This window comes from Carex rostrata, chromosome 24, assembly GCF_964058835.1.
Source record: "Carex rostrata chromosome 24, lpCarRost1.2, whole genome shotgun sequence".
Lineage (NCBI taxonomy): Eukaryota > Viridiplantae > Streptophyta > Magnoliopsida > Poales > Cyperaceae > Carex > Carex rostrata.
This window is the reverse complement of record NC_135941.1, coordinates 8503567-8528868: the sequence shown is the minus strand read 5'-3', so window position 1 is coordinate 8528868 and position 25302 is coordinate 8503567. Positions and strand designations below refer to the sequence as shown.

Genomic DNA, 25302 nt, shown 5'->3' with positions numbered 1-25302 from the left:
CTCTTTTAATTTCACTGGAAAGAATTAACACTACCTTTCATCAACAGATGAGTTACAGTGCTCTTGCTTCTAATGCTCTTTCAATTCCACTGGCAAGACCTAACCCTAACCCTGGTCAACTGATCACTCTAGCTTTCAATCCTCTTTCAATTCCAAGTGCCAACCTGTCTCCTATGCAAATAATACCAGAAACAGCACCAGCAATATCAGGTAGGGTTACATCTCAGTCATGGTCAGTAGCATTACCATCATCCGATCATGAACTTGCACAATTTAGGGCAATGGTACCAGAGATAGCAGGTCTTACAAATCAAAGGACGACGTCGCATCAACAGCCTGTAAGGGCTATTGCTTCATCAGATGCCTATCAAATTAGAAGAACTAGAAGTCAACCATACGAAGTGTACCGGTATCAATCATACCAAGTGTACCAGCCTCATCAGGTGGTACCGGTATCAACCATACCAAGTGTACCCGCCTCATCAGCATTATCTGTGTCTGTACCGGATCACACTGCTTCTACCTCGCAAACAGGAAACAGTGGTGTATGTTTTTTCTTCCTCCCATCAGAAGAGAGGCCTAGTTATCTTCCTCCCATTAGAATTAGGTTTCCTAGAGGCACCTCTAGTATAGTAGCATTAGAAATACAAGCACGCTTGAACAGAGAAATAATGGTATATTAAACTTACTGCATTTTCAAGAGAATATGATCTTGATCAAGACCATCTTTTATTTACAGGTCATAAAAGTGATTAAAATATGGTCTTCATCAAGAGAATACATGACCAAAACTGACATTAGTTACCATTTAGTGAAATCTACCTCAGCTACCGAATTTCTCTAACCCAAAATAAGAACAAGAAACATGAGGATAAGTTGCAGAGATGAGAAATAGGGGTGCTATTGCAAATACAACAGCATTTTAGGGAATTTTTGCAGAAATACAACTGTTATATTGTTATTATTGTTTTATAACTATAGTCGAGCCATAATGCCATTTGAAATCAAAATTGATTGTCTGGAACTTTCTTGCAAATGGCAAAATATGATTGGAACTCGGTGCAAAGTTTCAATGTAAGACTAAAGAAACTAACCATTTTTATATTATTATCATATTAAAAATTAATTAAGTGAAACTTCCTTTTGCAAAAGACATTATGGCCCGGAAGAAGGGAAATGCTTGATGAAATGCTTGATGGGAGGGTAATTGATAGGCACCGTGACATGCGCCTTGATATAGAACATATGTCTCATGAGGTATTCAACTACTCATTTCGCTTAGAAACCAAATTTACAACAACCTCAACCTCCTGTTGTCTTTTCTTAAAAAACCAGAAGGGTAGTTTGTGTATTGTTGGGAAAAAGAAAACCATAAGTTTGAGGGCTGCGGTGATTCTTCCCTTGCTTCAAATATTAATATTTTTCTTTTTCTTTTTTAGCATCTCATACTTCATTCTCAATTCTAAAAAAAAAATCCGGTGTCTCTAATATTTGCAACTGGCACTCAATCATTTGTCCTCTATTGTTCTTTATATTCCCAAACCCAGACTGAGCTAAAATCATGCAAAAGTAATTGTAATGCTTGAATGGAGTCTACATGAACTTCGCTTGTTTTGAATCTATGTTTGCATGAACTTATTGCAATAGATTACTCAAGAGTTATAATAAGAAAAAAAAAATTGGGACACATTGGCCATGTTTTCAGAACTAATTCATTTTTTATATGTTTTCTGATATTATTTTCATTTCATCCAAGAAATGATCGCACCATTGCAGAAATAAGAAAATGTTATGATTTTGCCAAGTTCGACAAAACATGGGTGCAATTTGAAATAATGCCATTATTTATATTGATTCTTTTCAGGAGTTGGAGGAATTAGAAGAAAGGATAGGAAATGTAAGCACGGGTGTCAGTGAAGAACTAGTAAATGAGCGCATTCAAAAGAGGTCTTTCTCAGCTTTGTTAGAAAACGAAACCGATCCTTGTTGTATCTGCCAGGTATTAAACATTTGAAACATGGTTGAATTATGCCAAAATCTAACAAACACCACATTTAGAAAATGTTTTATGCATGCTTCTACAAAACCTGAAAATACAACTAACCTGATGTGATCAGGCATGAACTTGTACTAATACATGCTATGCGAAATTTAGTGCTAGTACTGCTAGAGCGTCATCATGGTAGGAGCAGATAATATAATGCTTGAAACATCACAGGTTGTTACTTTTGTCTGGTACCATTCAAGTACCAGTACAGGCTGCTCCTGGTAGTACCACACGTCATTATAGTAGATTTGATGCTTTGACCAGAAAGATGACTTGTTCCCAGAGCGTATACCATGTCAAATTTTAGAATATAATGGTTGGAATGAATCATTTGTGATAAGTCAATATTTACTATTTACTTATTTGTTTAACAGGAAGAATATGTGGAAGACGATAAAGTAGGGACCTTGGATTGTGGGCATAATTTTCACAGAGAATGTATTAAAAAATGGATGGGACAGAAAAATATATGCCCTATGTGTAAAAAGACTGGCATCGATACCTAATGTTCCCTGAAAAAAAGTAATGTTTGTAATTTTTTTCGTCATTTCTCTTTATGTAAATTTTGATGGAGGCTAGTTAGTTGACAATTGAGGAATAGAAAACTATTTGGTACTTTTACCTAGTGATGAATGTTGTATATGTACTATGCTTGAGAATTGAGATGGTTGCTTATGTTAACTGGGCTACTGGCAAATGGCAATTGCTTGAACATAAATGGAAATCGCTACCGAGGGTTAGTTAGGGAGGGGTCTTTCAGAATCAGATGTACCTAGGCTAGCTAGATCTGTGGAATGAATCTACGTGGACGTGCACTTGCATTATTATGTGGTTATATTATATTATATGGGGCCTTTTTATACATAATGGGTTTATTTATTGTGTGATTGTATCAGGATTCAGGGATATAGCCATCTAGCCATATAGGTTAGGTTGTGAAATACATATACTGATATACAGGCTTTAGGGTTTCAATATATGCATACGTCTAGGTATACGGATTGAACTTGTTAAGTATAATTTTCCATGAAGTGGGAGATAATCAAATTAAAAAGCAGTTTGTGGTTTTAGCAGCCCATTAAGGGCCTGCCTGTTCACAGCCCACTGGGCGATGGCGAGGCGAGGCGAGGCGAGGATCCACACATCGGCCCACTTAGAGTTGACAAATACCGACCCAATTTATTTATTTATTTATTTATTAAAACCCGTTGCCTCCGTTGTTAAAACCCTAGACTAGATAGAGTCGTGATAGCAAACCCTAGAAAGAAAGAAAGCCATGGAGACGACTGCACCCCCCGTGGCGGCCGGAACAATCCCCGATGGCGCCTCCGTGCAGTGCTTTGGCCGCAAGAAGACCGCTGTTGCGGTGACGCACTGCAAAAAGGGTCGTGGCCTCATCAAGGTTAACGGCTCTCCGATCGAGCTCGTCAAACCCGAGATCCTCCGCTACAAGGCTTTCGAGCCCATCCTCCTCCTTGGCCGCAACCGCTTCTCCGAGGTGGACATGAGGATCCGGGTGCGTGGCGGAGGGAAAACCTCTCAAATCTATGCTATCCGCCAGAGCATTGCCAAGGCGCTTGTCGCTTACTTCCAGAAGTACGTCGACGAGCAGCAGAAGAAGGAGATCAAGGACATCCTACTCAGGTATGACCGCACCTTGCTTGTCGCCGATCCCAGGCGCTGCGAGCCCAAGAAGTTCGGTGGACGCGGTGCACGCTCCAGGTTCCAGAAGTCCTACCGTTAACACAGAGAAGAGGTAAAAAAAAGACATTCATTGATTGGATCTAGACTAGATAGCAAAAGATTTGATGTTTTAGGATGTTGTCCTGTGCCCTACACTAGATGTGTCTATTATCTAAAGCATATGCCGCTTGCCAGTTTATGCCAATTTAGACATACTGTTTCAAATTCAAAACCGGGCATGTTCTTCTCAAGTGGTGTATTTTTTATTCAATTCTTCAGAATGATTCCTCATTTTTAGTTGCATATCTGCTTGTTAGGTGTCTGTTTTATTCAGCTCTATTTTTGTGATAATGTGGACTAGTGTTCAAATTATAATGCATTTTTCTTTATCTTCATGAAGCATTGATGCTTTTGGTTGATTTAGTTAGTACTTTTTTCACTTTGGCTTAATGTATAACTGAACTGGCCTGTTTCTGATACCTGACTTCTGATGGACTGTCTGGTAATGGATTTGTTAACTTGATTGAATAGCTGAATTGGCTTTCTTTTTGATTAAGCAATCAATTAGATACAATCGAATGAAGCAGGTAACTCTGTTTTGTTCATTGTATGTAACATTCTAAAGTCTATTTTGTTTTTGGCAGGTTCAAATATTATTATCTTTACAATATTTTCAGCTGGAGCTGGATGAAGAATCGGAGTTGTGTTAGTTTTTTTGGTTTCATGTTGTGTTAAAGACTAGTTTTAATTAGAGTTAATGTTGAGTGGCAGTAAATTTTGAACAAGCTTTGAATTTTCGTTTCCATATTCTGTTCTTTTTTTTGGCACTTGTGGTTGGGTTCTTGTTCTGGGTAAGATTTATATTAGCGATACTCTGTTCTATGTTCTGGTGATTTCCTTTCTTGTTCTGTTTAATTTCTTTTACTGGTTCCTAGTCTTCTCTGGTTAATATTACATATTATAAGTTGAAGAATGTTAGCATTGTAAAATCTAGGTTACATAGCACTTGGGTATTGGTAATTTGGAATTTCTTGCATCATTGGGATTTTGATCTACTGTCATGGCGAATGTTCTGATCTGGAGCACAAATTCCTGAGCCAGCATCATCGAGGTAACAGAACATTTGAGTTTAGATCAGTACTGTTTGATCAGAATTTTGGCTAATCTGGTCTGAGGTGGAATGAATGGACTCCTTTAATATTAGTGCCAAAGCAGATTGGACGTTTGGGATATTAAATTCAAAATTTATGTTACCTCAGGTGATATAAATTCCAAATCCGCCCACCAAAAGTAAAGGGTGCTTGATTTCCAAAACCCTGCCCGAATCAAGTAATTGGCAGTTACAAAGTCGTATTGTTTCGTTTGATTTGATTTGAACGTAATATATTTCCCAAGTGAATTTGGGCGTCATATCAGAAAAACAAAAAAAGATGCTATTTTAGAGGTTTCTAAATTGAGAACGGAGTAGGTCTACTCCGATGGACATTGAACTTGCTATTAGATCCAATTAACTCCAACACTGTTCGATTTGCAGTAAGATATGTGCACGCATCTTAATACATATTGGACGGTGTTTGGACCCATCGAATCAAAGAAGATTTGGTGTACATTGAATCTGGTTTGAATTCTTCCAAATTAACCTTTGTTCATACATAATACAAGTGTTCTATTTTAGCAGTCCAACCTTCGCTCCTAATCAAGGTTTTAGATAGCGATTATAGCGGCATAGCGGGCAAATAAAAAAAAAATTATTGCGAATAGCGTAGTTATATCGAAAGCTACCGTACATAATGTTTTTTTTTTTTTTCAAAATTTATATTCTATATTTTTACTAATTATCAAATGATCAATATTGAAGAATTGAAATAATAACTAAATGACAACTAATATAAGTCTATATTTTTTTTCTATCATGCAAATTAGAAGGAAAAAAAAAAAAGATCTACAAAGTAACATTATTTAATAGTTCATATTTCATAGTATTACAGATTATAATAGATGAAGAGCAATTGATTTTACAAGTGAAATGAAGTTAGTATACTTATTTGAACATTTTATATATTATAATAATCTAAATCAACTTTCAATGAAACGAACGACAATAATTTTACAAGTGAATACTAGACAAATAACAAACAAAAGAAATGATTAATATTTGAATATATTGCAATTCTAAAATGAGAGACTAAATCATAAATATGAATAGAAGCACATAGTTGGATTTAGCATATTTATCATAGCATACCATGTAGCATTAGAAATAGGAACAAAAGCACATAAGTCCATGTAAATCGCAAAAAAAAAAAAGGCAATGTAGTATGGCGGTAGCAATAGCGCGTAGCGGTAATAGCGATAAGCTATTATAGCTATTACTGTCGTAGCTGAATTAGTACACTTTTATCTCATAGCTTAACGTTTATGGTCCGAAAAAGCTATAGCTAGCTATTTAGAACACTGCTCCTAATAGAAGCTGGAATTTTTAAAAATATCATTCCCCAAAAAAAGGATAAATCGAAAAATCATGAAAATATCATAATTTCACATTTTTCATAGACGCAACGCATCGTCATGTTACGTTCGCAGATTGAGTGTCCACAAATTGGGTAGACACTACTTGAAGTTGCATTCAAATATTGGCGAACACAACTTGAAGTTGCGTCCAAATTAATATATGGAACTTGGCTATGTTAAGAATTTGATTAAAAATAGTTTTTTTTTTATTAATTTTCAAAAATGAATGGAAAAACTTATAACTTCAATGTATTAAAATGAACATCAAAGAAAATAGATAAAACATTTTATATGTTAGATGTACTAGGATTACTCAAAATATTTTCGAGTAGTATTTTTTTTGTAGTTGTAAAAGACATTAAATTATTTCTTGATGTGTTATTGGAAAAAAAATAAAAATGTGTGGATCTCAGTTATTGATTTCGGTTTAAAAGATGTTATGAGTAAATAAAGAAGTTACCGTTGTTCTTCTAGTATATTCAAATTGTAAGATATTACATCTATTTAAAAAAATAATAATTTGATATTTCATTTGAGGTCAAATCATTTTTTAAAATAGATGAAGTATCTTAGAATTTGAATATATTAGAAGGACAACAATATTTTATTTATTTATCCTAAAATAACTTTTGAACCGGGATGAATAACTAAGATTCAAAATATTTTTATTTTTTCAATAGCAAATCAAGAAATAGTTTAATTTTTTTTACACCCGCAAAAAATCCTGCTCATAAAATATTTCGTAGTACTTCTGGTGTATCTAAATTATAAAATATTTTTATTTATTTTGTTTGATGTTCATTCTAAAATATTCAAATTATTTGAAAATTAATAAAAAATATATATTAAAACTTATGGTTAATATGGTTTTATAGACGCAACTTGAAGTTGTGTCTACCATATTTGGACGCAACGTCAGGTTGCGTTCATGATAAATGTAGAATTATGACAATTTTGTGGCTTTTCGGTTTATTTTTTTTTAAATGGTATTTTTAAAAAATTGGGTAATAGAAGCACTATTGCACTAAGCATAGACTTTTGTGGTCAACTCTTCTTTCTTCACTTCTCAGTTCTGACCTTGCTAATAAGTAGTAACGAACCTTTTATATAATGTGTTTTGAGCATAGACTTATGAAATCCCAAAAAAGAAGAAAATATATAAGTTGTATATGAGATTGAGACCCTCTATATATTCCTCCTAATTATAATGTGTGTTTGAGCTTATTTCTTTCATTTAATGGTTCCGTGCTTGAGCGCCGTGTCCGTGTGGCATTTAATTATTTGAGAAATGGGTCTGGGTAGATTGAGATTTAGATTTGGTATTGTAAGTTGTAAGTTGTAACTAGCCACGTGTTATATATGGTCGGCACTCGGCATGGTAGTGTTTTCTTTTTTTCTTTCTTTCTTTCTTTTACGAATAATTTTATTTTTATTTTTAGGTGGTGCGTGGTGGTCGGTCTGCGTAGGGAATAGGGACGAGGGGCTTGGTCGGCGCAATAATGGAAGAAATTGACAACAATTAATAATTTCGCTCCTCTCTCCTCTCTCCTCTCTCCTCTTTGCATTTCAAGCAGGGTACAAATGCATATCACAAAAAGTAAAATTTAGATAATGTGTATGTATGTATGTATAAATGTGTAAAATTTAGCATAGCTAGACAATTTAGATTTTAAAAAAGTAAAATGTAAAATACATAATAATGTGTATGTATAAATATACGTTGAGATTTCAATGACTATACTACAAACATACATTTAACATTTTAACATTTATGAGGGAGACTAAACTATATAAAAATAAAAATAAAAATGAAAATTTAATTAAAAATTAAAAATTCAATATATTTATTAAATTTTTAAAATAAAAAATATATATATTAGGATGACTAAGCATCTCCCGGCTTAAGTATAATACCTTGTTGTCATTGGAGGGACAGAATGGATGAAAAAAAGCATCATGGATCAACTTTTAATATGTAATAATTTGCATTTGAAAATGAAGGACTTTTATGAGCATATGTTGAATATTGGTACTACTAACTACCTACCAATAAGCTATTAAAAGACAGGCGCATTTCCTTCATTTATTGACCTTTACCGTCATTCCACTATGGGCCGTCTGATTTAAATGGAAGAGCCTGTGGCCGTCCGTTCGTCTGATCTAAATAGGACAAATTCTCTTCTCTTACGTTACGTGGAAATATATTTCCCATTGAAAGGCACCTTACCTTACATTACATTACATTACATTACATTAAAAATGGACGACTCAGATCTCATTATACACGGTCAGGTAATGTAGTGAATCTCAAGGACAAATTATCCCTCGTCGTGTTCTTTTCTTCGACTCACCCATTTTGTGGGTAAGCTCAGCTCAGCTCAGTGCGGTTCGCACAAATACCGCTTCCGAATCCTTCTCTTTCTCTTTCTCCCTCTCCCTCTCCCTCTCCCTCTCCCTCTCCGTTTCTGTTTCTCCACTAGAAAAGAAGAGAAGAGAAGAAAAGAGAAGAGAAGAGAAGATAAAAGGTTAGAGGTTAGAGAGGTGCCATGGCTACAGCTTCTTGTTCTTCTTCTACCTTTCTACCTGCTACCTGTTTGGGGAGCACTAGTGGTACCACTAGGAGGACGAATGGATTTCGCTTCTCAAGGGCTGTCTCAGTTCAAGCTTCTCTCGATACCAAAGTATCTGATATGAGCGTCAATGGTATGTATGCTAATGCTTCACTTTCCCAATTGCTTTTCCACTAATACAACCAACTAAACATATTTATTGTGCAAATACTGCTCCATCCCTGTGCCCAAAACCCAAATATAACTTAACCAATACTCTCAATGACGATTTTTTACCAAATAAACACACAACTATTAAGTATACTTCTTCTTTTTGCATTTCAGCGCCAAAGGGATTATTTCCACCAGAACCACAGAATTATAGAGGCCCCAAGCTCAAAGTAGCCATTATTGGAGCTGGTCTAGCTGGCATGTCAACAGCTGTGGAGCTTTTAGACCAAGGACATGAGGTTTGTTCTCACAAAGCCTTTTTTTTTTTTTTTTTTTTTTGAGAAATCTGCCAAGTGACAGTTTGTCAGATTAAATTCCATTCCCCAGTAAAATAGAAATAGAAATAGAAATAGAAGTGTAGTGTTGTTTAATTCTGATATATTGAAGGCCTTTCGCAAATAGCTCCTGATATTTTACTGAAAATACAAGTAAAATCCCAGCATTTCTCAGACTGAACCTATGAAATAATCTTATTGTTGGACGTGATAACAACAAACAAGAATAGTACATATACCCTAAATCATATTTAAGTTTGCAATGCATTATTCTCCTTTGCCTGATTTTAGTTAATTTAGGACTTAGGGAAATGTAAACCAGTAGCAGATAGAACAGGGACTCTAGGAGCTGGTACCAAAAGGTGTACCAACTGGTATTAGCCACCTGGTCAGGGGAGCTGTGGGGCGGAGGGTTAATTTTGCAAACTTGTTAGATTAAGTATATAAGCCTTATGTTTTGGTTTCTATGAATTTAGTCAGTGGTCCTAAGTTACAACTTTTCCCATAAAGAAAGGGATACGATTGTAACATGACTGTATAGACCTTGCGACTTTAACATCTAGAGTCTAGACCAGCTATGATCATCAACCATACTTTTGTTGGAGGATACATTGTTACCTTATTGGGTGTTGACTTTTGATCCTGGTCTGGCAAGGATGGTTTCCACATGTGCTGAACAATGGAAAGCTTTTTTTTAAATTGCCTTTGACTAGTAATCTATATTCGGGAGCATGTATGCATATGATGATATAATTTCAGGTTGATATATATGAATCACGGCAATTTATTGGCGGAAAGGTGGGTTCTTTTGTGGATAGAGGTGGGAACCATATTGAAATGGGTCTACATGTGTTTTTTGGTTGCTATAGCAATCTCTTTCGTCTGATGAAAAAGGTACATGTTTTCTTCAATTATAATATTATATGATACTGGTTGCATGCCGGTCAGCCACTTGTCTTCGAGAAGAAATTAAACATGGTATAAACTTCAGGTTGGTGCCAGTGAGAATCTACTGGTCAAGGATCATACTCATACTTTTGTCAACAAAGGAGGTGATATTGGAGGTATGTCTAAACTCGGTAGAAACTTGCTTTAAATTATATCGTGGCCCAGTATACAATCAGCCTTAGAATACATAAAGCTTGTGAGGTAAAATATCAGTTTGTTAATACTAAAGGTTGAGGATGAATACAACTTCAAGTCTCAGATTCTCATGTGAAAACCAATCTGTTGGTTTGATATCTTATGAAATTTTACAATGCAAGTACAGAGCTTGATTTTCGGTTTCCAGTCGGTGCACCGATACATGGGATACGCGCATTTTTAGCAACTAACCAACTGAAGGTGATAATTTCCCAAGTATTATACTCGTAAAAAAAGCAACTGAAAATTCACCATATGCATCATTTAAGTTCAGCCATTTGTCTTGTCTTTTGTAGCTATATGATAAAGCGAGGAATGCAGTGGCTCTTGCACTGAGCCCTGTCGTTAGAGCTCTTGTCGATCCAGATGGTGCACTTCAACAAATTAGGGATCTGGATGATGTGAGAAATATTTTTCTTTTTAAAATTTTTGTTTGACCTTTAAGTCCCCATTCCTCAAAAGAGTGAGTCTATGGTACTATGCAGAGCACAGATTGGTCCGTAATATGGATCAATATTTTTGTTTTCCAAATCCTAACAGTCAATCCAAACCGTTCAGCATGATCCCCATATGAATATGAACTTGCAGACCGAATTTCAAATTTTTTAGAAGTTTTTTTACTGTTGTCCTGCAAAATGAACTCTGTTGTCCTGCAAAATGAGAAATGCCATGTGCCCTCCTCTTCCAATTCCTGAATTAAGAAAAAGAACTTATATGTACTAATTTGCATAGAAAAATTGGTATTCCAAGGCATTAAACTACACAGAGATTATTAAACTTTTTAAAATTGTGAAAACTTTTTGAAAGTTTTTTACAATTGTTTGTAAAAGGAACTACTGGATACAATTCACGGTGCTAATGTTAAGTCCCTCATCCTCTGGATTCTTCTATTTTGCAAATTAAAAATGTTTTGCAAGATATATATTTGATTTAAGGGTCAGTCTCAACCTTTAAATTACAACCAAACAGCTGAAACCAATTTTAAGCCAGCAACAAATGACCGTGACAATTCTGTACTGCTGAAGCAGAAATTGACTAAATTATATGTTATTTTAATTTCAAACCTGCATTGAACTCAATTTTAGTGGGAAAACGGTCAGCATTGGATAGTTTGTACTTGTCCCATCATACTAAGCTAATGTTTCAGTGCTAGGTGCTAATATCTGTACAATTGGAGGTGCTTTGAATCTAAGAAATGATTGATGTCATTTGCAAATGTGATAAAATGATCGGTGTTGATTTAAATAAAATAATTCCTTTTTCTGTAGGTGAGCTTTTCTGACTGGTTCATGTCAAAAGGTGGGACCCGTGCTAGTATAACGAGGATGTGGGATCCCGTTGCTTATGCTCTGGGCTTCATTGACTGTGACAACATAAGTGCAAGGTGCATGCTAACAATTTTTGCATTGTTTGCCACTAAAACCGAGGCATCACTTTTGCGAATGCTCAAAGGATCACCTGATGTGCACCTGAGTGGGCCCATAAGGAAATATATAACAGACAGAGGTGGAAGGTATGGTTACCTTTCTCACCGTACTAGATATCATTTTTTTTTCAGCTTAAAAGCACAGTGGTTCTTAAGTGCGGTTCTAAGGGTGTGCTTTAGAAGGGGGTATGCAGAGGGAAGGGAAGGGAGTGCAGGTGAGTTGAGGCATGACCAGATCTGACTGTAGTTGGTTACTTGCTCCAGAACCGTAAAATTTGGAGGTGAGCGGAGGGGAGAGAAGGGGAGCGGAGGTGAGTTGTGCTGAAAAACTGAATGAAAACATAGCGATTTTGTAACCCTGAATCGGGGTGTGGAGGTCTGGAGGAGGTGAAGCCTCTGCCTTTCTCACCTCCCCTTCCATTCCTTCTCTTTCCTTTTATGACCCGGTTCTGGAGCACGCACTAAGTGTTTTATTGGACCAAAAAGAGTGAACACAAGAGTGGCTGCTTCCGTACTGTAAAATAGCAGTTAACTTTCGGACCTGTATTTTAACTAGTATAAAAATGAATTGGATCTGTATGGTAGACTATTTTGTAGATTTCTGTCATGATTTTTGCCTGTTAGTCCTGGTGCGAACCATGCCCAGCACTGTATCCAGTCAGGCCAGATACAGTACCAGCCTGGTTGTAGTACCAGCAGAAGCTGCTTCCTCACAGTATCAATATACCTGGTACCATAATGGACAAAATATACAGAGGTTTACTTTATCAGTATTGCATGTTAAGATGAAATTGTGTAAATCCTGGTACATTCTTGTGTCCTGCTTGTATGATTCTGTACATTGCAAGTGTGGAGTGGAACATTCAAGTCTACTCGTGATATTTTAGCTGAAGTTAGAAAATATAGAGCTTCCATTGATTATTAACCACTTTCAGGTTTCATCTAAGGTGGGGTTGTAGAGAAATCCATTATGAGAAGCCTCAAAATGGCGAAGCCTATGTTACTGGCTTAACCATATCTAAGGTACATATAAAATCCTGTTCGTCATATCCTTCTTCTTTTCTTTGCAGCAATATTAGTGACCCTTCAGACATGAAAATATCATAACCTGCAAGCCTTGATGTAAATGCATTATCCTAGTAAAACTGAAAATTATCAAATGTATCTCTCTTCCTTCTTAATAATGTACTTGATCTACCCTTCCGCATTTTACATCTCAATGGCAATAATTAAAGAAAGAGGATAATTTGGGTATTTTTTTAAGGGAAATGAGAGAGTGTGATAATTGTGTTTTTTCTCTTGTTCTGGAAGGTACAGGTTTTTTCTCATTTTGCAGGAGTGTTCCCCATATTTCAATGTTTGCTGGGTCATAGATGTAACGACTATTATTTAGGTTAAATTTTAGTACATCTCTTGTTTTTGTTCCCCATTTTAATGTATCTTCCATTATGCTTCCATTTCTCTTCAGGCTACAAGTAGGGAGATCATTACAGCTGATGCTTATGTCGCAGGTCTCTCTCTCTATCTCTCTCTCTCTGACACACACACACACACACACATCCTCACTCTTATAATAATATTTATTCGTAATTGCACATAAGAAGATAAACCAGAGTCGATAATTAAATAAACAGTAAGAAGAAATACACATGAAAAACTCTGCTTATTTTCAATGACAGCTTGTGATGTACCTGGAATAAAAAGATTGCTACCATCTGAATGGCGAGAGTATGACCTATTTGACAATATATACAAGCTAGTTGGCGTGCCAGTTGTAACAGTTCAGCTTCGGTACAATGGTTGGGTTACCGAGCTGAGAGATTTCCAGAAATCCAGGTAACCTGAACTTGCAAGGCACCATTACATAATGATGCAAAAAAAAAAATGAAAAAGAAAAGAGAGAGTATGCATGTACCGAATCAATCCCACAGGCTATACTATTACTTAAATGTTGGCTTATTCAGCATTTAAATTTTGAGACTATTAGGTAGACTTTCTTGTAAACAGACTATTTTACCTTTTTGTTTACTATGATGTAGAATACTAGAGTACAAAATAAGTTCTTTTTTAAAGTAGTTCTACAAAAATGAGGGTAAGGTCCTTTCTGATTATTTGTTGAGTTTGGTACCGGTAAACTTTGGCTAGTGGCTACTTGTAATAGGACAACCCGGGCAATGCAATACTTCCCGAGTAACCTTCCTTGAGATAGTGAGTGAATTTATGTAAATCTTCTACCAAATAGGCAACTTAAGAAGGCAGCAGGATTGGATAATCTCCTCTATACCCCTGATGCTGATTTCTCCTGTTTTGCTGACCTTGCACTGGCATCACCTGAAGATTATTATATTGAGGGACAAGGCTCTCTTCTCCAGTTAAGTGTAGCAATTACATGTTGCTCCATTAATTATTATGTTCTCTAATTTGTTAAGCTGCTACATTTTGAATTTGTAGTATATGACAATTTTTTCATCATTTTTCTTTGAAGTATAACTTAATTTTGTTTCAAGCGGACTTCTGTAGTTAGTGCATAATTAATATGATGCAATTACTATAATGTACATGCGCATATTCTATAAAGCAAGTTTTAGATTACATTTAGTAGGAATTTTCAATTCGTTACCTTGATCATTTGCATTTGTTATTACAGAGCTGTGCTGACACCTGGTGATCCTTACATGCCATTGCCTAATGAGGAGATCATTAGCAAAGTTAATAAACAGGTTTTTATGCTACTCTGTATCTATTATACAATTTTTGTAATAATATTAAGCCAAGTATAAGATTGCCAGATCTCGATGCTGGCTTTTAATAAGTATTTGTCAATGGCTCAATGCAATGGCCTATAGTGCAACAGCGATATATTTAACTTTTGTATTTAATCTTTCTCGAGGGAGGGAGAGGGGGTTCTAAATAGGGGCATTTCGGTATCAATCATATTTAAATGAAAAAGTTAGCTTCATATGTATGAATTGGTGCTAGCAAAGGCTTCAATTATATTTCAGTGATCTTGCAGGTGCATATGTGCAGATTTTTCAGGGGTATGCCTGGATTTTTTTTAATTTTTTTTTGGTTTGCTTACTTTCGTTAGTATTATATAGGTGGTACTGAAGTGAATGATTCTTATGCAGGTACATGAGCTGTTCCCTTCATCTAGGGGCTTAGAGCTCATCTGGTCATCAGTGGTAAAAATTGGCCAATCTCTTTACCGTGAGGCTCCTGGAACTGACCCATTTAGACCTGACCAAAAGACACCTATCAAAAATTTCTTCCTTGCTGGTTCTTACACTAAGCAGGTGATTATCATCATATTACTTGAGCAATTTAATCTGAAAAATGCTTAGCATACCTTATTATTAGTATCTATAATTTTGAGGAGATATAATTAATATGGGAATGATTATGCTTCCCATGCTAAGGCACACGCTGCAAATAAAAATATGGCTTCTGCAAGGGCCATGCAATTTTTGATGAAAAGGACATTAATTTTGCTTTCTAAATCGTAAAATTTGAAATGTTTGAGCAACATTGAGATTGTATTTGTTGCAACAATGCAGGATTACATTGACAGCATGGAGGGGGCTACTCTGTCTGGCCGTCAAGCAGCGGCATACATATGCAATGCTGGTGAAGAGCTTGCCTCTCTTGGAAAGAAATTAGTTGCTAATGAATTGAGCCTTGTTTGATTATTCTTTAGACTTGATGATGTATATTGGTGTATTTTTGGGGAATTTGATGTGAATTTGTTGTATAAACAACCTTTAGGGTATTAGGCCCCGATGATTTGTTGTTGTTGTATGTAGAGATAAATTGGGTGTTTATGGCATACGGGATATATCAGGCAGATGGAGTTGATCAAGTTAATTAACACATAAATCAGCTCAGCTCAAATCTGTTGCTAATAACACATTTTAATCCGAGAATTGTTAGTTGTTGACTTGTTGCTCGCAATTTAGCCTACAATCTTGTTGTATTTGTATGTATGGCTCCGCATCTTCTGCATGCATTAACTCAAACAAAAATGCTCTTTTCAATCTGATTCTGACCCACGCTTATAGTTATAGGCTTATAGCTCACGAGTCGAGACGAGACCCTTTAATTTAATTTAATTTAATTTAATATTAGTGTGGATCTCAATTGAACGGTCCAGATATATGATATATGATATATGGTCTTCCTTCGCGAATAGGGATCCGCGGAGGCGCTCAGTCTAACTCTAAGTCTCTAACTCTAACACGAGCCGACCCAACTCAGATTTTGACGGAGAAAAGATATTACCCTATGATATATGGAATGGTTCCACCGTTGAAAACAAAGGTTAGAAGATAATTTCCCTTTCTTTCTTTCTTGATTGATTGAGCAAATAAAATTGCTTTCTCTCTAATAGTCTAATCAAAGAAACAGCTACAGTTCCTCTTTGAACCATCTTCTCTTCTCCTCTCCTCTCCTCCCCTCCCCTCCCCTCCCCTCCATCTGAGACTGAAAGCAAAGGCAAGGCGTCTGTCTAGTAACTCTAGTTAGAAAATTATAATCTCTCCTCTTTCCTCACCTCCTTTAATTTGTTGAACCGATTGAAGCGACCAATGGGTTCTCTTCTTCTATCCGATTCTCTCACCTCACCATCTTCCTCCACTTTCTCCAAGCCTAATTCCCTTTCTCTCTTACGCTTACGGAGAAGCTCTCTTCTTCTCTCTTCTCTGCCCAGGCGCTCCCACCTGTCAGACCGGTTGCGCGTTGCCAGGCTGTCTGTAGTGGCGCGAAATGGGTCGCTTAATACCAAATCAGCTTCGGTACCTACTTTATCTTTATCTTTATCTTTATCTTTATCTTTATCTTAGTTTAGCTAGGGACGAATAAGAAGATGGGTTCTAGGCTTCTAGCCTAGGTCTCTAGTTCCATGCAAATAATTACCAGTCAGGCGAATTTTCAATCAGTACCCAAATTTCTTTCAACAACTTGGAATTATACATGACTTAATATTCTCACTTCAAACCAAACCCAGTTTTGACCACTTCATTAATTATCTTCTATTCTTTTCTGGTATTTGGTTTTAGAACCAGAGGTTAAGAATATATATAAAAACCAAATGACTCCTACTTTATTATATTAAGCCTTTTGAGCTACTTGTGTGTTCATTCAGAGTAATAATGGGATGTACACAGTTGGTGATTTCATGACTAAGAAGGAAGAGTTGCACACTGTTAAGCCAACCACAACAGTTGATGAAGGTGCGTTCTAATTATTACCTACGTAGTGTTTACCAGTTTGATTCAGTTTCTTTGTGATTTTATTCTGGTGAGGACACTAAGCCTTATTTTTTTAAGTATAGCATGGATGCAATACTTTATATATAAGTTATAACTTATAACAAACCAGCGGAAGCTGAAAAATTATAAACAGTTCTCATATTCATCTTATTTTCTTTTAATTTCTCATATCTTTTTTACAGCTCTAGAGATGTTAGTGGAGCATAGAATAACGGGTTTTCCGGTCATTGATGATGATTGGAAATTGGTAAATTGCTTCTCTTTCAAGAAGCTCTCAGATTTTATTCTTATCCGCTCTTTAAAAGAAATTAACATGGCAAGTAATGGGAAGATCTAATACATTTTGTTTAATGCAGGTTGGTGTAGTATCAGATTATGATTTGCTAGCACTTGATTCCATATCAGGTTGGTGTAGCTTCAGTATGGTACCAGTTTTAACACAAGATGTTATATGAAGGCCAATTTAGCTGATTTATGCCATTCTTAATTTGGTTGTGCAACTGAGAGTCTATTTAACTAAACATGCATATTTGTTTTGCATTACATATCATCATTACTATTTCCTTTTGTTAATTCTAGGATCTAGTCAAGCAGACCAGGACATCTTTCCCCAGGTCAACAGTACATGGAAGGTATGCATGCTTAAAAATGGGGTCCACAAGTCATACCGAAAATTGTGCTTTCCCAGCTAATAATACACTTTCTGGATTAACCTGTTGCAGACATTTAATGAGATCCAAAAGCTATTGAGTAAGACTAATGGCAAAATAGTTGGTGATGTCATGACTCCCGCTCCTCTTGTAGTTCGTGAAACAACTAACCTTGAAGATGCTGCCAGGTACTAATGTTACTGTTTCATTTATAGTTGAGTGTTGAAAATAATTATAATAATCATTGGGTAATTAAAGAAAGATTGTAACACTCTTACCCATGATGAGATTTTGTCTCTGCCCCGCCCCTGAATTACTAGCTTTTCCAGATTCTTTAACAACTTAGCCGCTCGTGGATTTTGGCTTCCACTAGGTCTAAATTAACCTCATGTTAAGCAATTGAATTTCAATCTAATCTAATGCTGGATGTGTGTCACTGAATGCTTATTTCAGTCTTCCTTCCATCTGATGAATTTAAAGACCGTCACATGTGCAACTTCGTGTATTGCAATATTACTTCTTATGTATCTTCTTATTTTTTGTCCCCGAAAGACAGCCATCTTACAAATGCTGCTAACCATATGTATTATCACAGACTATTGCTTGTAACGAAGTACCGCCGGCTTCCTGTGGTTGACAGTGCTGGAAAACTGGTAAGAATACCCATCTTGTATTATGGCCATGTAATTCTTGTTTCTTTTTCTAATGAATATTTGGATAATTTCTGTAGGTGGGGATAATTACAAGAGGAAATGTTGTCAGAGCGGCACTTGACTTTAAGCGCGCCAATGAAGCAAATTCTTGAGGATGTTTGTTTTGTTACACATTTGTTCTTACCAAGTTGAATTGCTCGACCATTGTGGGGGGGATGCCTCAATAGTGTGTGTGTATACCCCCTTTGCTATACTTATAGGAGCGTTTATGTATATGCCCAGTTGTATATGTTATTTTTTACTTTCATGCACTGGAGTCTTAAATAATTATTCTATAATAGATTGCTGTCATTGTTACCTAGTACCTGCTTATTCAGAGACCATATTAGATTATTTTATGCAATGTACTGAAATCTAATCATCTCAAAGTTTTTTAGCTTTTATTTGATTTGATTTTTAAGTGCATATATATTTTCATATCATCATGCATGTTTGATGTTTGGTTGGAGCATGTGCTAGTGGAATGTGTCTCTCTTATTCCTGGTTTAGCTCACGGGATGTAGTTTTAACGATTATCTAATCTATCTATTCTTCGTCTTGATCCAAAGAAAAACTTTGTTATAAATAAATAAATAAATAATGTTGCTTCTCGAAAGTAGTAGTTTCAACTTTCAATTCAGACTATCCATCCATTAACTTCATGTGATATATTCATGTTTGTTTAATGGAGCCGTTAGCATTTTCATTTCACTTTGCTTTTTGTCTCCTCTCCACTCCCTCCCCTTTCTCTTCACGGGACGGGAGTCACGAGTTAAAAGAGTTGAAGCGAAAAACGCGTGAATAAAAAAAAAATATCTGAAGGCTCAACATCACAGTTCAGATTTGATACTTCAAAACCGTCTATATAACACTAACTCCAAAACCTATCAAATCGAGTTCAAATGGTGAATCCAAACCGTTCAAACCGATCTACTTCATTAGTTGTGCGTTTACATGTAAAATTTATAAGTTTTTGAGTTTATTTGGTATCAAGTCAAGCGGTCAAATGTTTGAGTTTTTAAGTTAATTTTAATATATTCATTTTTCAATTTTTTTGCCGCTTGATTTGATACTAAAATAACTCGAAAATATAAAAAGTTTGCATGTAAACACATCACTCATAAAGTAATTAGTTTGAACGGTTTGGATTCACCATTTGAACTCGATTTGATAGGTTTTGGAGTTGGTGTTATATAAACTGAAATGACACTGGTGTTATATTAGCCATACTCCTTATAAATGCCGATTTTTATAAAAATACCCATCTAATCAATAAATTAAATTAAAATGCCCAGGTTTTCACCAAAATTATAAAAATACCCACCCCGCGAATAAAATCCGCGCTCCGGATTTAATATTCCCCCCCGCGGATAAAATCCGCGCTCCGGATTATTAATTCCCCCCCGCGGATAAAATCCGCGCTCCGGGTCGTTTATTATTATTTTTTTTTTTTGCGCAATTTTTTGTTATAAAAGACTAACTTCAGAAAGAGAGAGAGAGAGAGAAGCAGAAGGAAAAGAGGAAGAAGGAAGAGAGGAAGGAGAAGAAGAGAAGAAGAGAGGAAGGAGAAGAAGAGAAGGAAGGAAGAGAAGAACTGTTCAGCTGCTAAATCAGGTTTTTTTTACGTATTGTTGTTTACTATTCATTTACTGCGGATGTACGTATTTACTGTTCATATATGTATTTACTGTTCATTTACTATTCATTTAATGTGCATATACGTATTTACTGTTCATGTATTGTTCATTTACTGTGTACATACGTATATACTGTTCATGTATTGTATTTACTGTTCATATACGTATTTACTGTTCATTTACTGTGCACATACGTATTTACTGTTCAATTACTGTTAATTTACTATTCATTTACTGTGCATATACGTATGTACTGTTCATATACTGTTCGTTTACTGTGTACATACGTATATACTGTTCAGGTATTGTATTTACTGTTCATGTACGTATTTACTGTTCATTCACTGTGCACATACGTTTTTACTGTTCATATACGTATTTAATGTTCATTTACTATTCATTACTGTGCATATACGTATTTACTGTTCATCTGAAATCAGTAAACTTACAAACTATTTCCTTCTCCAAATGTAGTTTATTGGCCATGCCTATTGCAATTTCAGTACATTTTGGAGGGAAATTCATTTTTGACCAGAATGAGGCACGTTACTCCAAACCTCCAGTAAATACGTATTGGGTTGATGAAAATTTCTCATTTGAGCAGTTGCAATCACTTATTTATGAAGTGAGCGGCTACAATAGGAATCGTTGGGAATTACAGATTCAAGCCCGAATGGTCCATGCAGGAAGGTATGTCAGAATCGCATTGGGTGATGACGGGGCATTGAGAGGCCTGATCGCGCAGGTTGTGCGGTCCGGTGAATTATTGGAAGTTTTTGCATGCAGAATTCGCGGAGAGTCAGTGGCTGGGAGTTCAGGCCAAAATTCGGTTGCAGAAAATGATCAACCAAATTATGAACCACACACTCCTTTTATCTCAATGCCAGTAGCAGAACCGGAACCAGAAATATACAGTAATTCACCTCAATCTCCACCTTTTGTCCCACCACAAGTACAATCTCCACCTTTTATCTCACCTATATCCATGCATGGAGGTCCTTCATCCTTACGCTTGAACCAAGTCCTGACCCCAGACCGGCACCAGTACATGAAGATCCAAACGAGTTAGAATTTGAATTTATTAACGAGGTACCAGAGGAAAATCTGCAAACTGGGGATGAATGGGGGGAAGGAGACTGGGACATTAATGATGAAGGAGATGAAGAAGATGAAGAAGAATACACACAGCCCACTGTGAGACAAAATAGAGAGAATATGCCGTTAAGTGGCCGTTCTGAGACTCACCCGTTTGTAAACTTCAATGACACATCTGCTTTTCAAGAAGCAGACGTTTCTTACTACGGTCGTCGGATTGAATACAGGAGTGAGCTTGCAAAAGGCCAATACTTTCCTAACAAAAAACAACTGACCAAAAAGATCAGAGAGTACCATGTTGACAAGAACAAGGAGACATATACGAAGAGAAGTGACACATCCCGGCTGGAAATTAGATGCAGCACTTCGGGTTGTCGTTTCAAACTGAAGGCAAAAGCAACAAATGCAGGAGATACATGGATGATAACCGAGCAAGACACGCCTCACACTTGCACGTCTGAGTACACCAGGACCGACCATGCACAACTGACGACATCAATAATCGCAGATATCATCGAGAGCGGCATTAAGGAAAACCCCACTATGAGCATCCGGAGTGTGGCACACTGTGTGAGGGTTAGGTTTGGCAGTATAACCCCGAAGTACAACAAACTCTGGAGAGGTCGTGAGATTGCAGTTGCCCGTCAATTTGGGAGTTGGGAAGAGTCGTACAACTTTATGAAACTATTGCTTATCGGGATATGTGATAAGAATCCCGGCTCGAGGCACGATTTTTGGACCAAGCCGAGCTTCGATAGAAATACAGGACTGGTCAAGCAAGGTGTTGTGGAATTCGTGGCCGTGGCATGGGCTTATGGACCATGCATCACCGCATTTAATTACTTGAGACCGGTCATCAGTATAGATGCAGCCTTCCTTTCTGGGCGGTATGAGGGCAGACTCTTGATGGCTTGCGGCTATGATGCCGAGAACCAATTAATGCCTCTAGCTTTGCCTCGTGGCCCATGTCCTCAATACAGGGGGCAACCAAGTTCAACATGGCATGCCCGACTGCTCTGTAGCCTACTTTTCCAAGACAGATGATTGAACGCGCGGCACCTTTAAGCGCTACCAGCAGCTAAAAAAAAACAAGGTTCATATTAGGTAAACATTATGCAAAAAAGTTCATATTTCTCAAAATTATGCATTACCTGACGAGCACCTTTCCGGCCAGTGGGGGTGTAACCATCATCTGAGAATATCTTTCCGCGAAGAAAATTACCGTAATCTCCCTCTAGATAAACCGAGGCCATGCAGACACGTACATACCAAGCCTCGTATCTCAACAGAGGATCTCCCTGGAACTGCACCCCATCCTCCGGCATGTGCCACAAGTTGGCAATCATATTTCTGGCCATTCCGTAGTGTATTTCGTAAAACACACTCCAATCTCTGCCGGGGTGATTGCCGTGCGTCATCCTGTAATTAATATGTTAGTTGCAATTTTAAGTCAATAACCAATGTCCGCTACTAACTAATAGAATAACATAACTTACCCGTGTAGCCTCCTGATCTCAGATCTCGGGACGTCTGGATCTGTGGGGATGAGTGGAGGATATCCAAACTGACGGAGCACCCGGTCCGGATAGTGGAACTCCACTATCCAGAAGCACACCAGTGGACCCCTGTATAGCCACACCGCCGAATCATCTGCTACAGTCTGTGGCAGCCTCCCCTCACTGTATAGCTCCTGGTATGGAGTCCATGTCACCTGCGTGTCACCCAGGCTCTGAATCTGTCCTCGGACCAGCCTGATACCTACTGGTTTTCCGTGAGGCTGGTTCTTGTACAGGTGAAGTCCATAAAATTTCTTGCCAAATGCATGACAGTCTTCATTCGTGGGAACTCCCCATTCTAGCGATTCATTCAGCACAGGTACCCCCACCGGTAGCCGTGACCATGCCCAGTGCTGCAGTAGAATTACTGGCCCGTACATAACCTTCTGTTTCTTCTGTAATTTGAAGAATATTAGCCATCACATAGATGTTCAAAAATTTAAAATAAGACAAGAAGAACTTACTGACCTGACAACTCTGGTACAAGTTGAAGTAAAGATGTGCCAGGACTGCCCCACCCCAGTTGTACTTTTTATCCGGCTCAAGGTCCCGCACCAGCTCCAGATACATCAGCGGGACAGTATCACCGCTCGAATCAGGGAACATAATAGAACCAAATAGGTCCATCAGGAAGGCCCGTGTATATCTGTAATATTAAAATTAGAAGGCAACTCATTTTTCGGCATTAATTATAGTACAATTTAAATTTATTGCCTAATAGTTTTTTGAGTACCTCTGAATCTCGAGCTCCGTGGCATGCCGATCCAGACCTCCCGCAAACAGAGCTCGCAGCTTCGTCTTCTTGATAGCGTATCTCGACTTCCCATTATAATCCCGTATATTTCCTTCAGCTCCCAACAGCTCTGCGAGTCTGTCATTGATCATGTCGTCATCCTGCTCAGGGGGGTCAGATATGCCACCAACGGGCTCACCCTAGATGGGCAGACCCCATAGGACACTAACGTCCTGGAGAGTCACTGTCATCTCTCCGAACGGTAGGTGGAACGTCTGAGTCTCAGGGCGCCATCGCTCCACTAGTCCTGCCAAGAGGGACACATTAATGGCCTTAGTCTCCGTCTCCATAATATCGACCAAATGATGCAGTCCCAAATTTTGCAGATACTGGTCCATCAACGAGTAGTACTGTATACTAGGATGCCGACTCCTAGCCTCTACAATCTCCTCACTCTGTGTTGAAAGAAGTAAATAACATAAAAAACTGAAAATACGACAACTCCACAAAATTTAAACTTAAAAAAGTAATCAAGTACCTCAATAGACGCCAGTGAAACTCGGTGCTCTGCGTGAGTCATCCATAATAGAGGACTGAAATGTTCCGTGCTGTTATCCGGAATTGGCTCAAGATCAGGGTCCGGTGGTGGTACTCTCCTAGGCTGTCCCCGTCCCCTAGCAGCCATCCTACGTTAAAATCATTGAAAGCAATAAGAAAACTTTCATTTGTTATAAAAAAATTATAATTAAGACATTTTTTTTTTTTTTTAAAAAGGGACATTTTTGTATGGTACTCGATATGCACTCTCAAATAAAAAAAGAAAGATACATAACTATACCAAAATTTTTATCTTATTAACGATATATAACTATATAATTAATATGTTATACTGTTAATATATTATAATATTATTATAATAATTATTTAATATATTAATATTATATAATTTGTATCTTATTATTAATATATAATTAATACCCTATATTGTTAATATATTAAATAATTATTATAATAATACAATAATATAATAATATATTAATATTATATAATTAATATTTTCTTATTCATAATTATTATTAATATGTAATTATATAATTAATATGTTATACTGTTAATATATTAATAATATGATAATATGTAATTATTATTGATATGATAATATGATAATTAATAATTAATAATTAATTATTATTGATAATTGATAATTAATAATGATTAATATTTGATCATTAATAATTATTAATATTTGATAATTAATAATTATTAATAATTAATAATTAATAATTATTAATTAATAATTATTAATTATTAATACTTAATAATTATTAATTATTAATTATTAATACTTAATATTAATTATTCTTAATATAGTAAATCATTATTATAATTATATTATAATATATTATAGTTGTGATTGATATATTAATATTATATAATTAGTATCTTATTATTAATAATTATTATTAAAATATAATTATAAAATTAATATTTTATATTGTAAATATATTAAATTATTATTTAAAAAATATTATATAATTAGGAATCATTATTAATTTATAATTATACAATGACAATATGACAATATGACATACCTATAATATATTTTCAATTTTATTCAAATTGTTTCAATCTTATCTTCAATATTATCACTGTCAAATAATTGTACTCCTTTATTTGTATCAAGGTAGAAAAAATAATTGCCGCCGTCCAACAACAGTGGTTTTTTACCTTCCTAAAAAAATAGAGACATGAATCCATAGCACAGATAGATCCGTAATATGCATATTATCATAGCCTCACTCTTTTAATA

At 36.2% G+C, this 25302-nt stretch overlaps 2 protein-coding genes and 1 pseudogene across 3 annotated transcripts; all 3 read left to right on the top strand.

Moving 5' to 3' along the window:
• Positions 1-3280: 3280 nt before the first annotated feature.
• Positions 3281-4662, top strand: LOC144575599 (small ribosomal subunit protein uS9 pseudogene; annotated as a pseudogene). The gene is made up of 2 exons (XR_013518473.1): positions 3281-3803; positions 4375-4662. The product of XR_013518473.1 is annotated as a small ribosomal subunit protein uS9 pseudogene (transcript).
• A 3902-nt stretch (positions 4663-8564) lies between these two features.
• Positions 8565-15732, top strand: ZDS (zeta-carotene desaturase). Its single transcript, XM_078325546.1, has 14 exons — positions 8565-8944; positions 9136-9260; positions 10056-10190; positions 10288-10360; positions 10567-10640; positions 10736-10840; positions 11708-11952; positions 12801-12888; positions 13334-13376; positions 13545-13701; positions 14108-14236; positions 14513-14585; positions 14994-15158; positions 15420-15732. Exons 1-14 carry the CDS (start codon positions 8788-8790, stop codon positions 15546-15548), a joined length of 1698 nt encoding a protein of 565 aa, XP_078181672.1. The 5' UTR covers positions 8565-8787; the 3' UTR covers positions 15549-15732.
• Positions 15733-16323: 591 nt separating this feature from the next.
• LOC144575409 (CBS domain-containing protein CBSX1, chloroplastic-like) lies at positions 16324-18860 on the top strand. The gene is made up of 8 exons (XM_078325547.1): positions 16324-16652; positions 17003-17090; positions 17312-17376; positions 17486-17534; positions 17709-17761; positions 17852-17967; positions 18375-18432; positions 18510-18860. Exons 1-8 carry the CDS (start codon positions 16446-16448, stop codon positions 18582-18584), a joined length of 711 nt encoding a protein of 236 aa, XP_078181673.1. The 5' UTR covers positions 16324-16445; the 3' UTR covers positions 18585-18860.
• The last annotated feature ends 6442 nt before the right edge of the window (positions 18861-25302 follow it).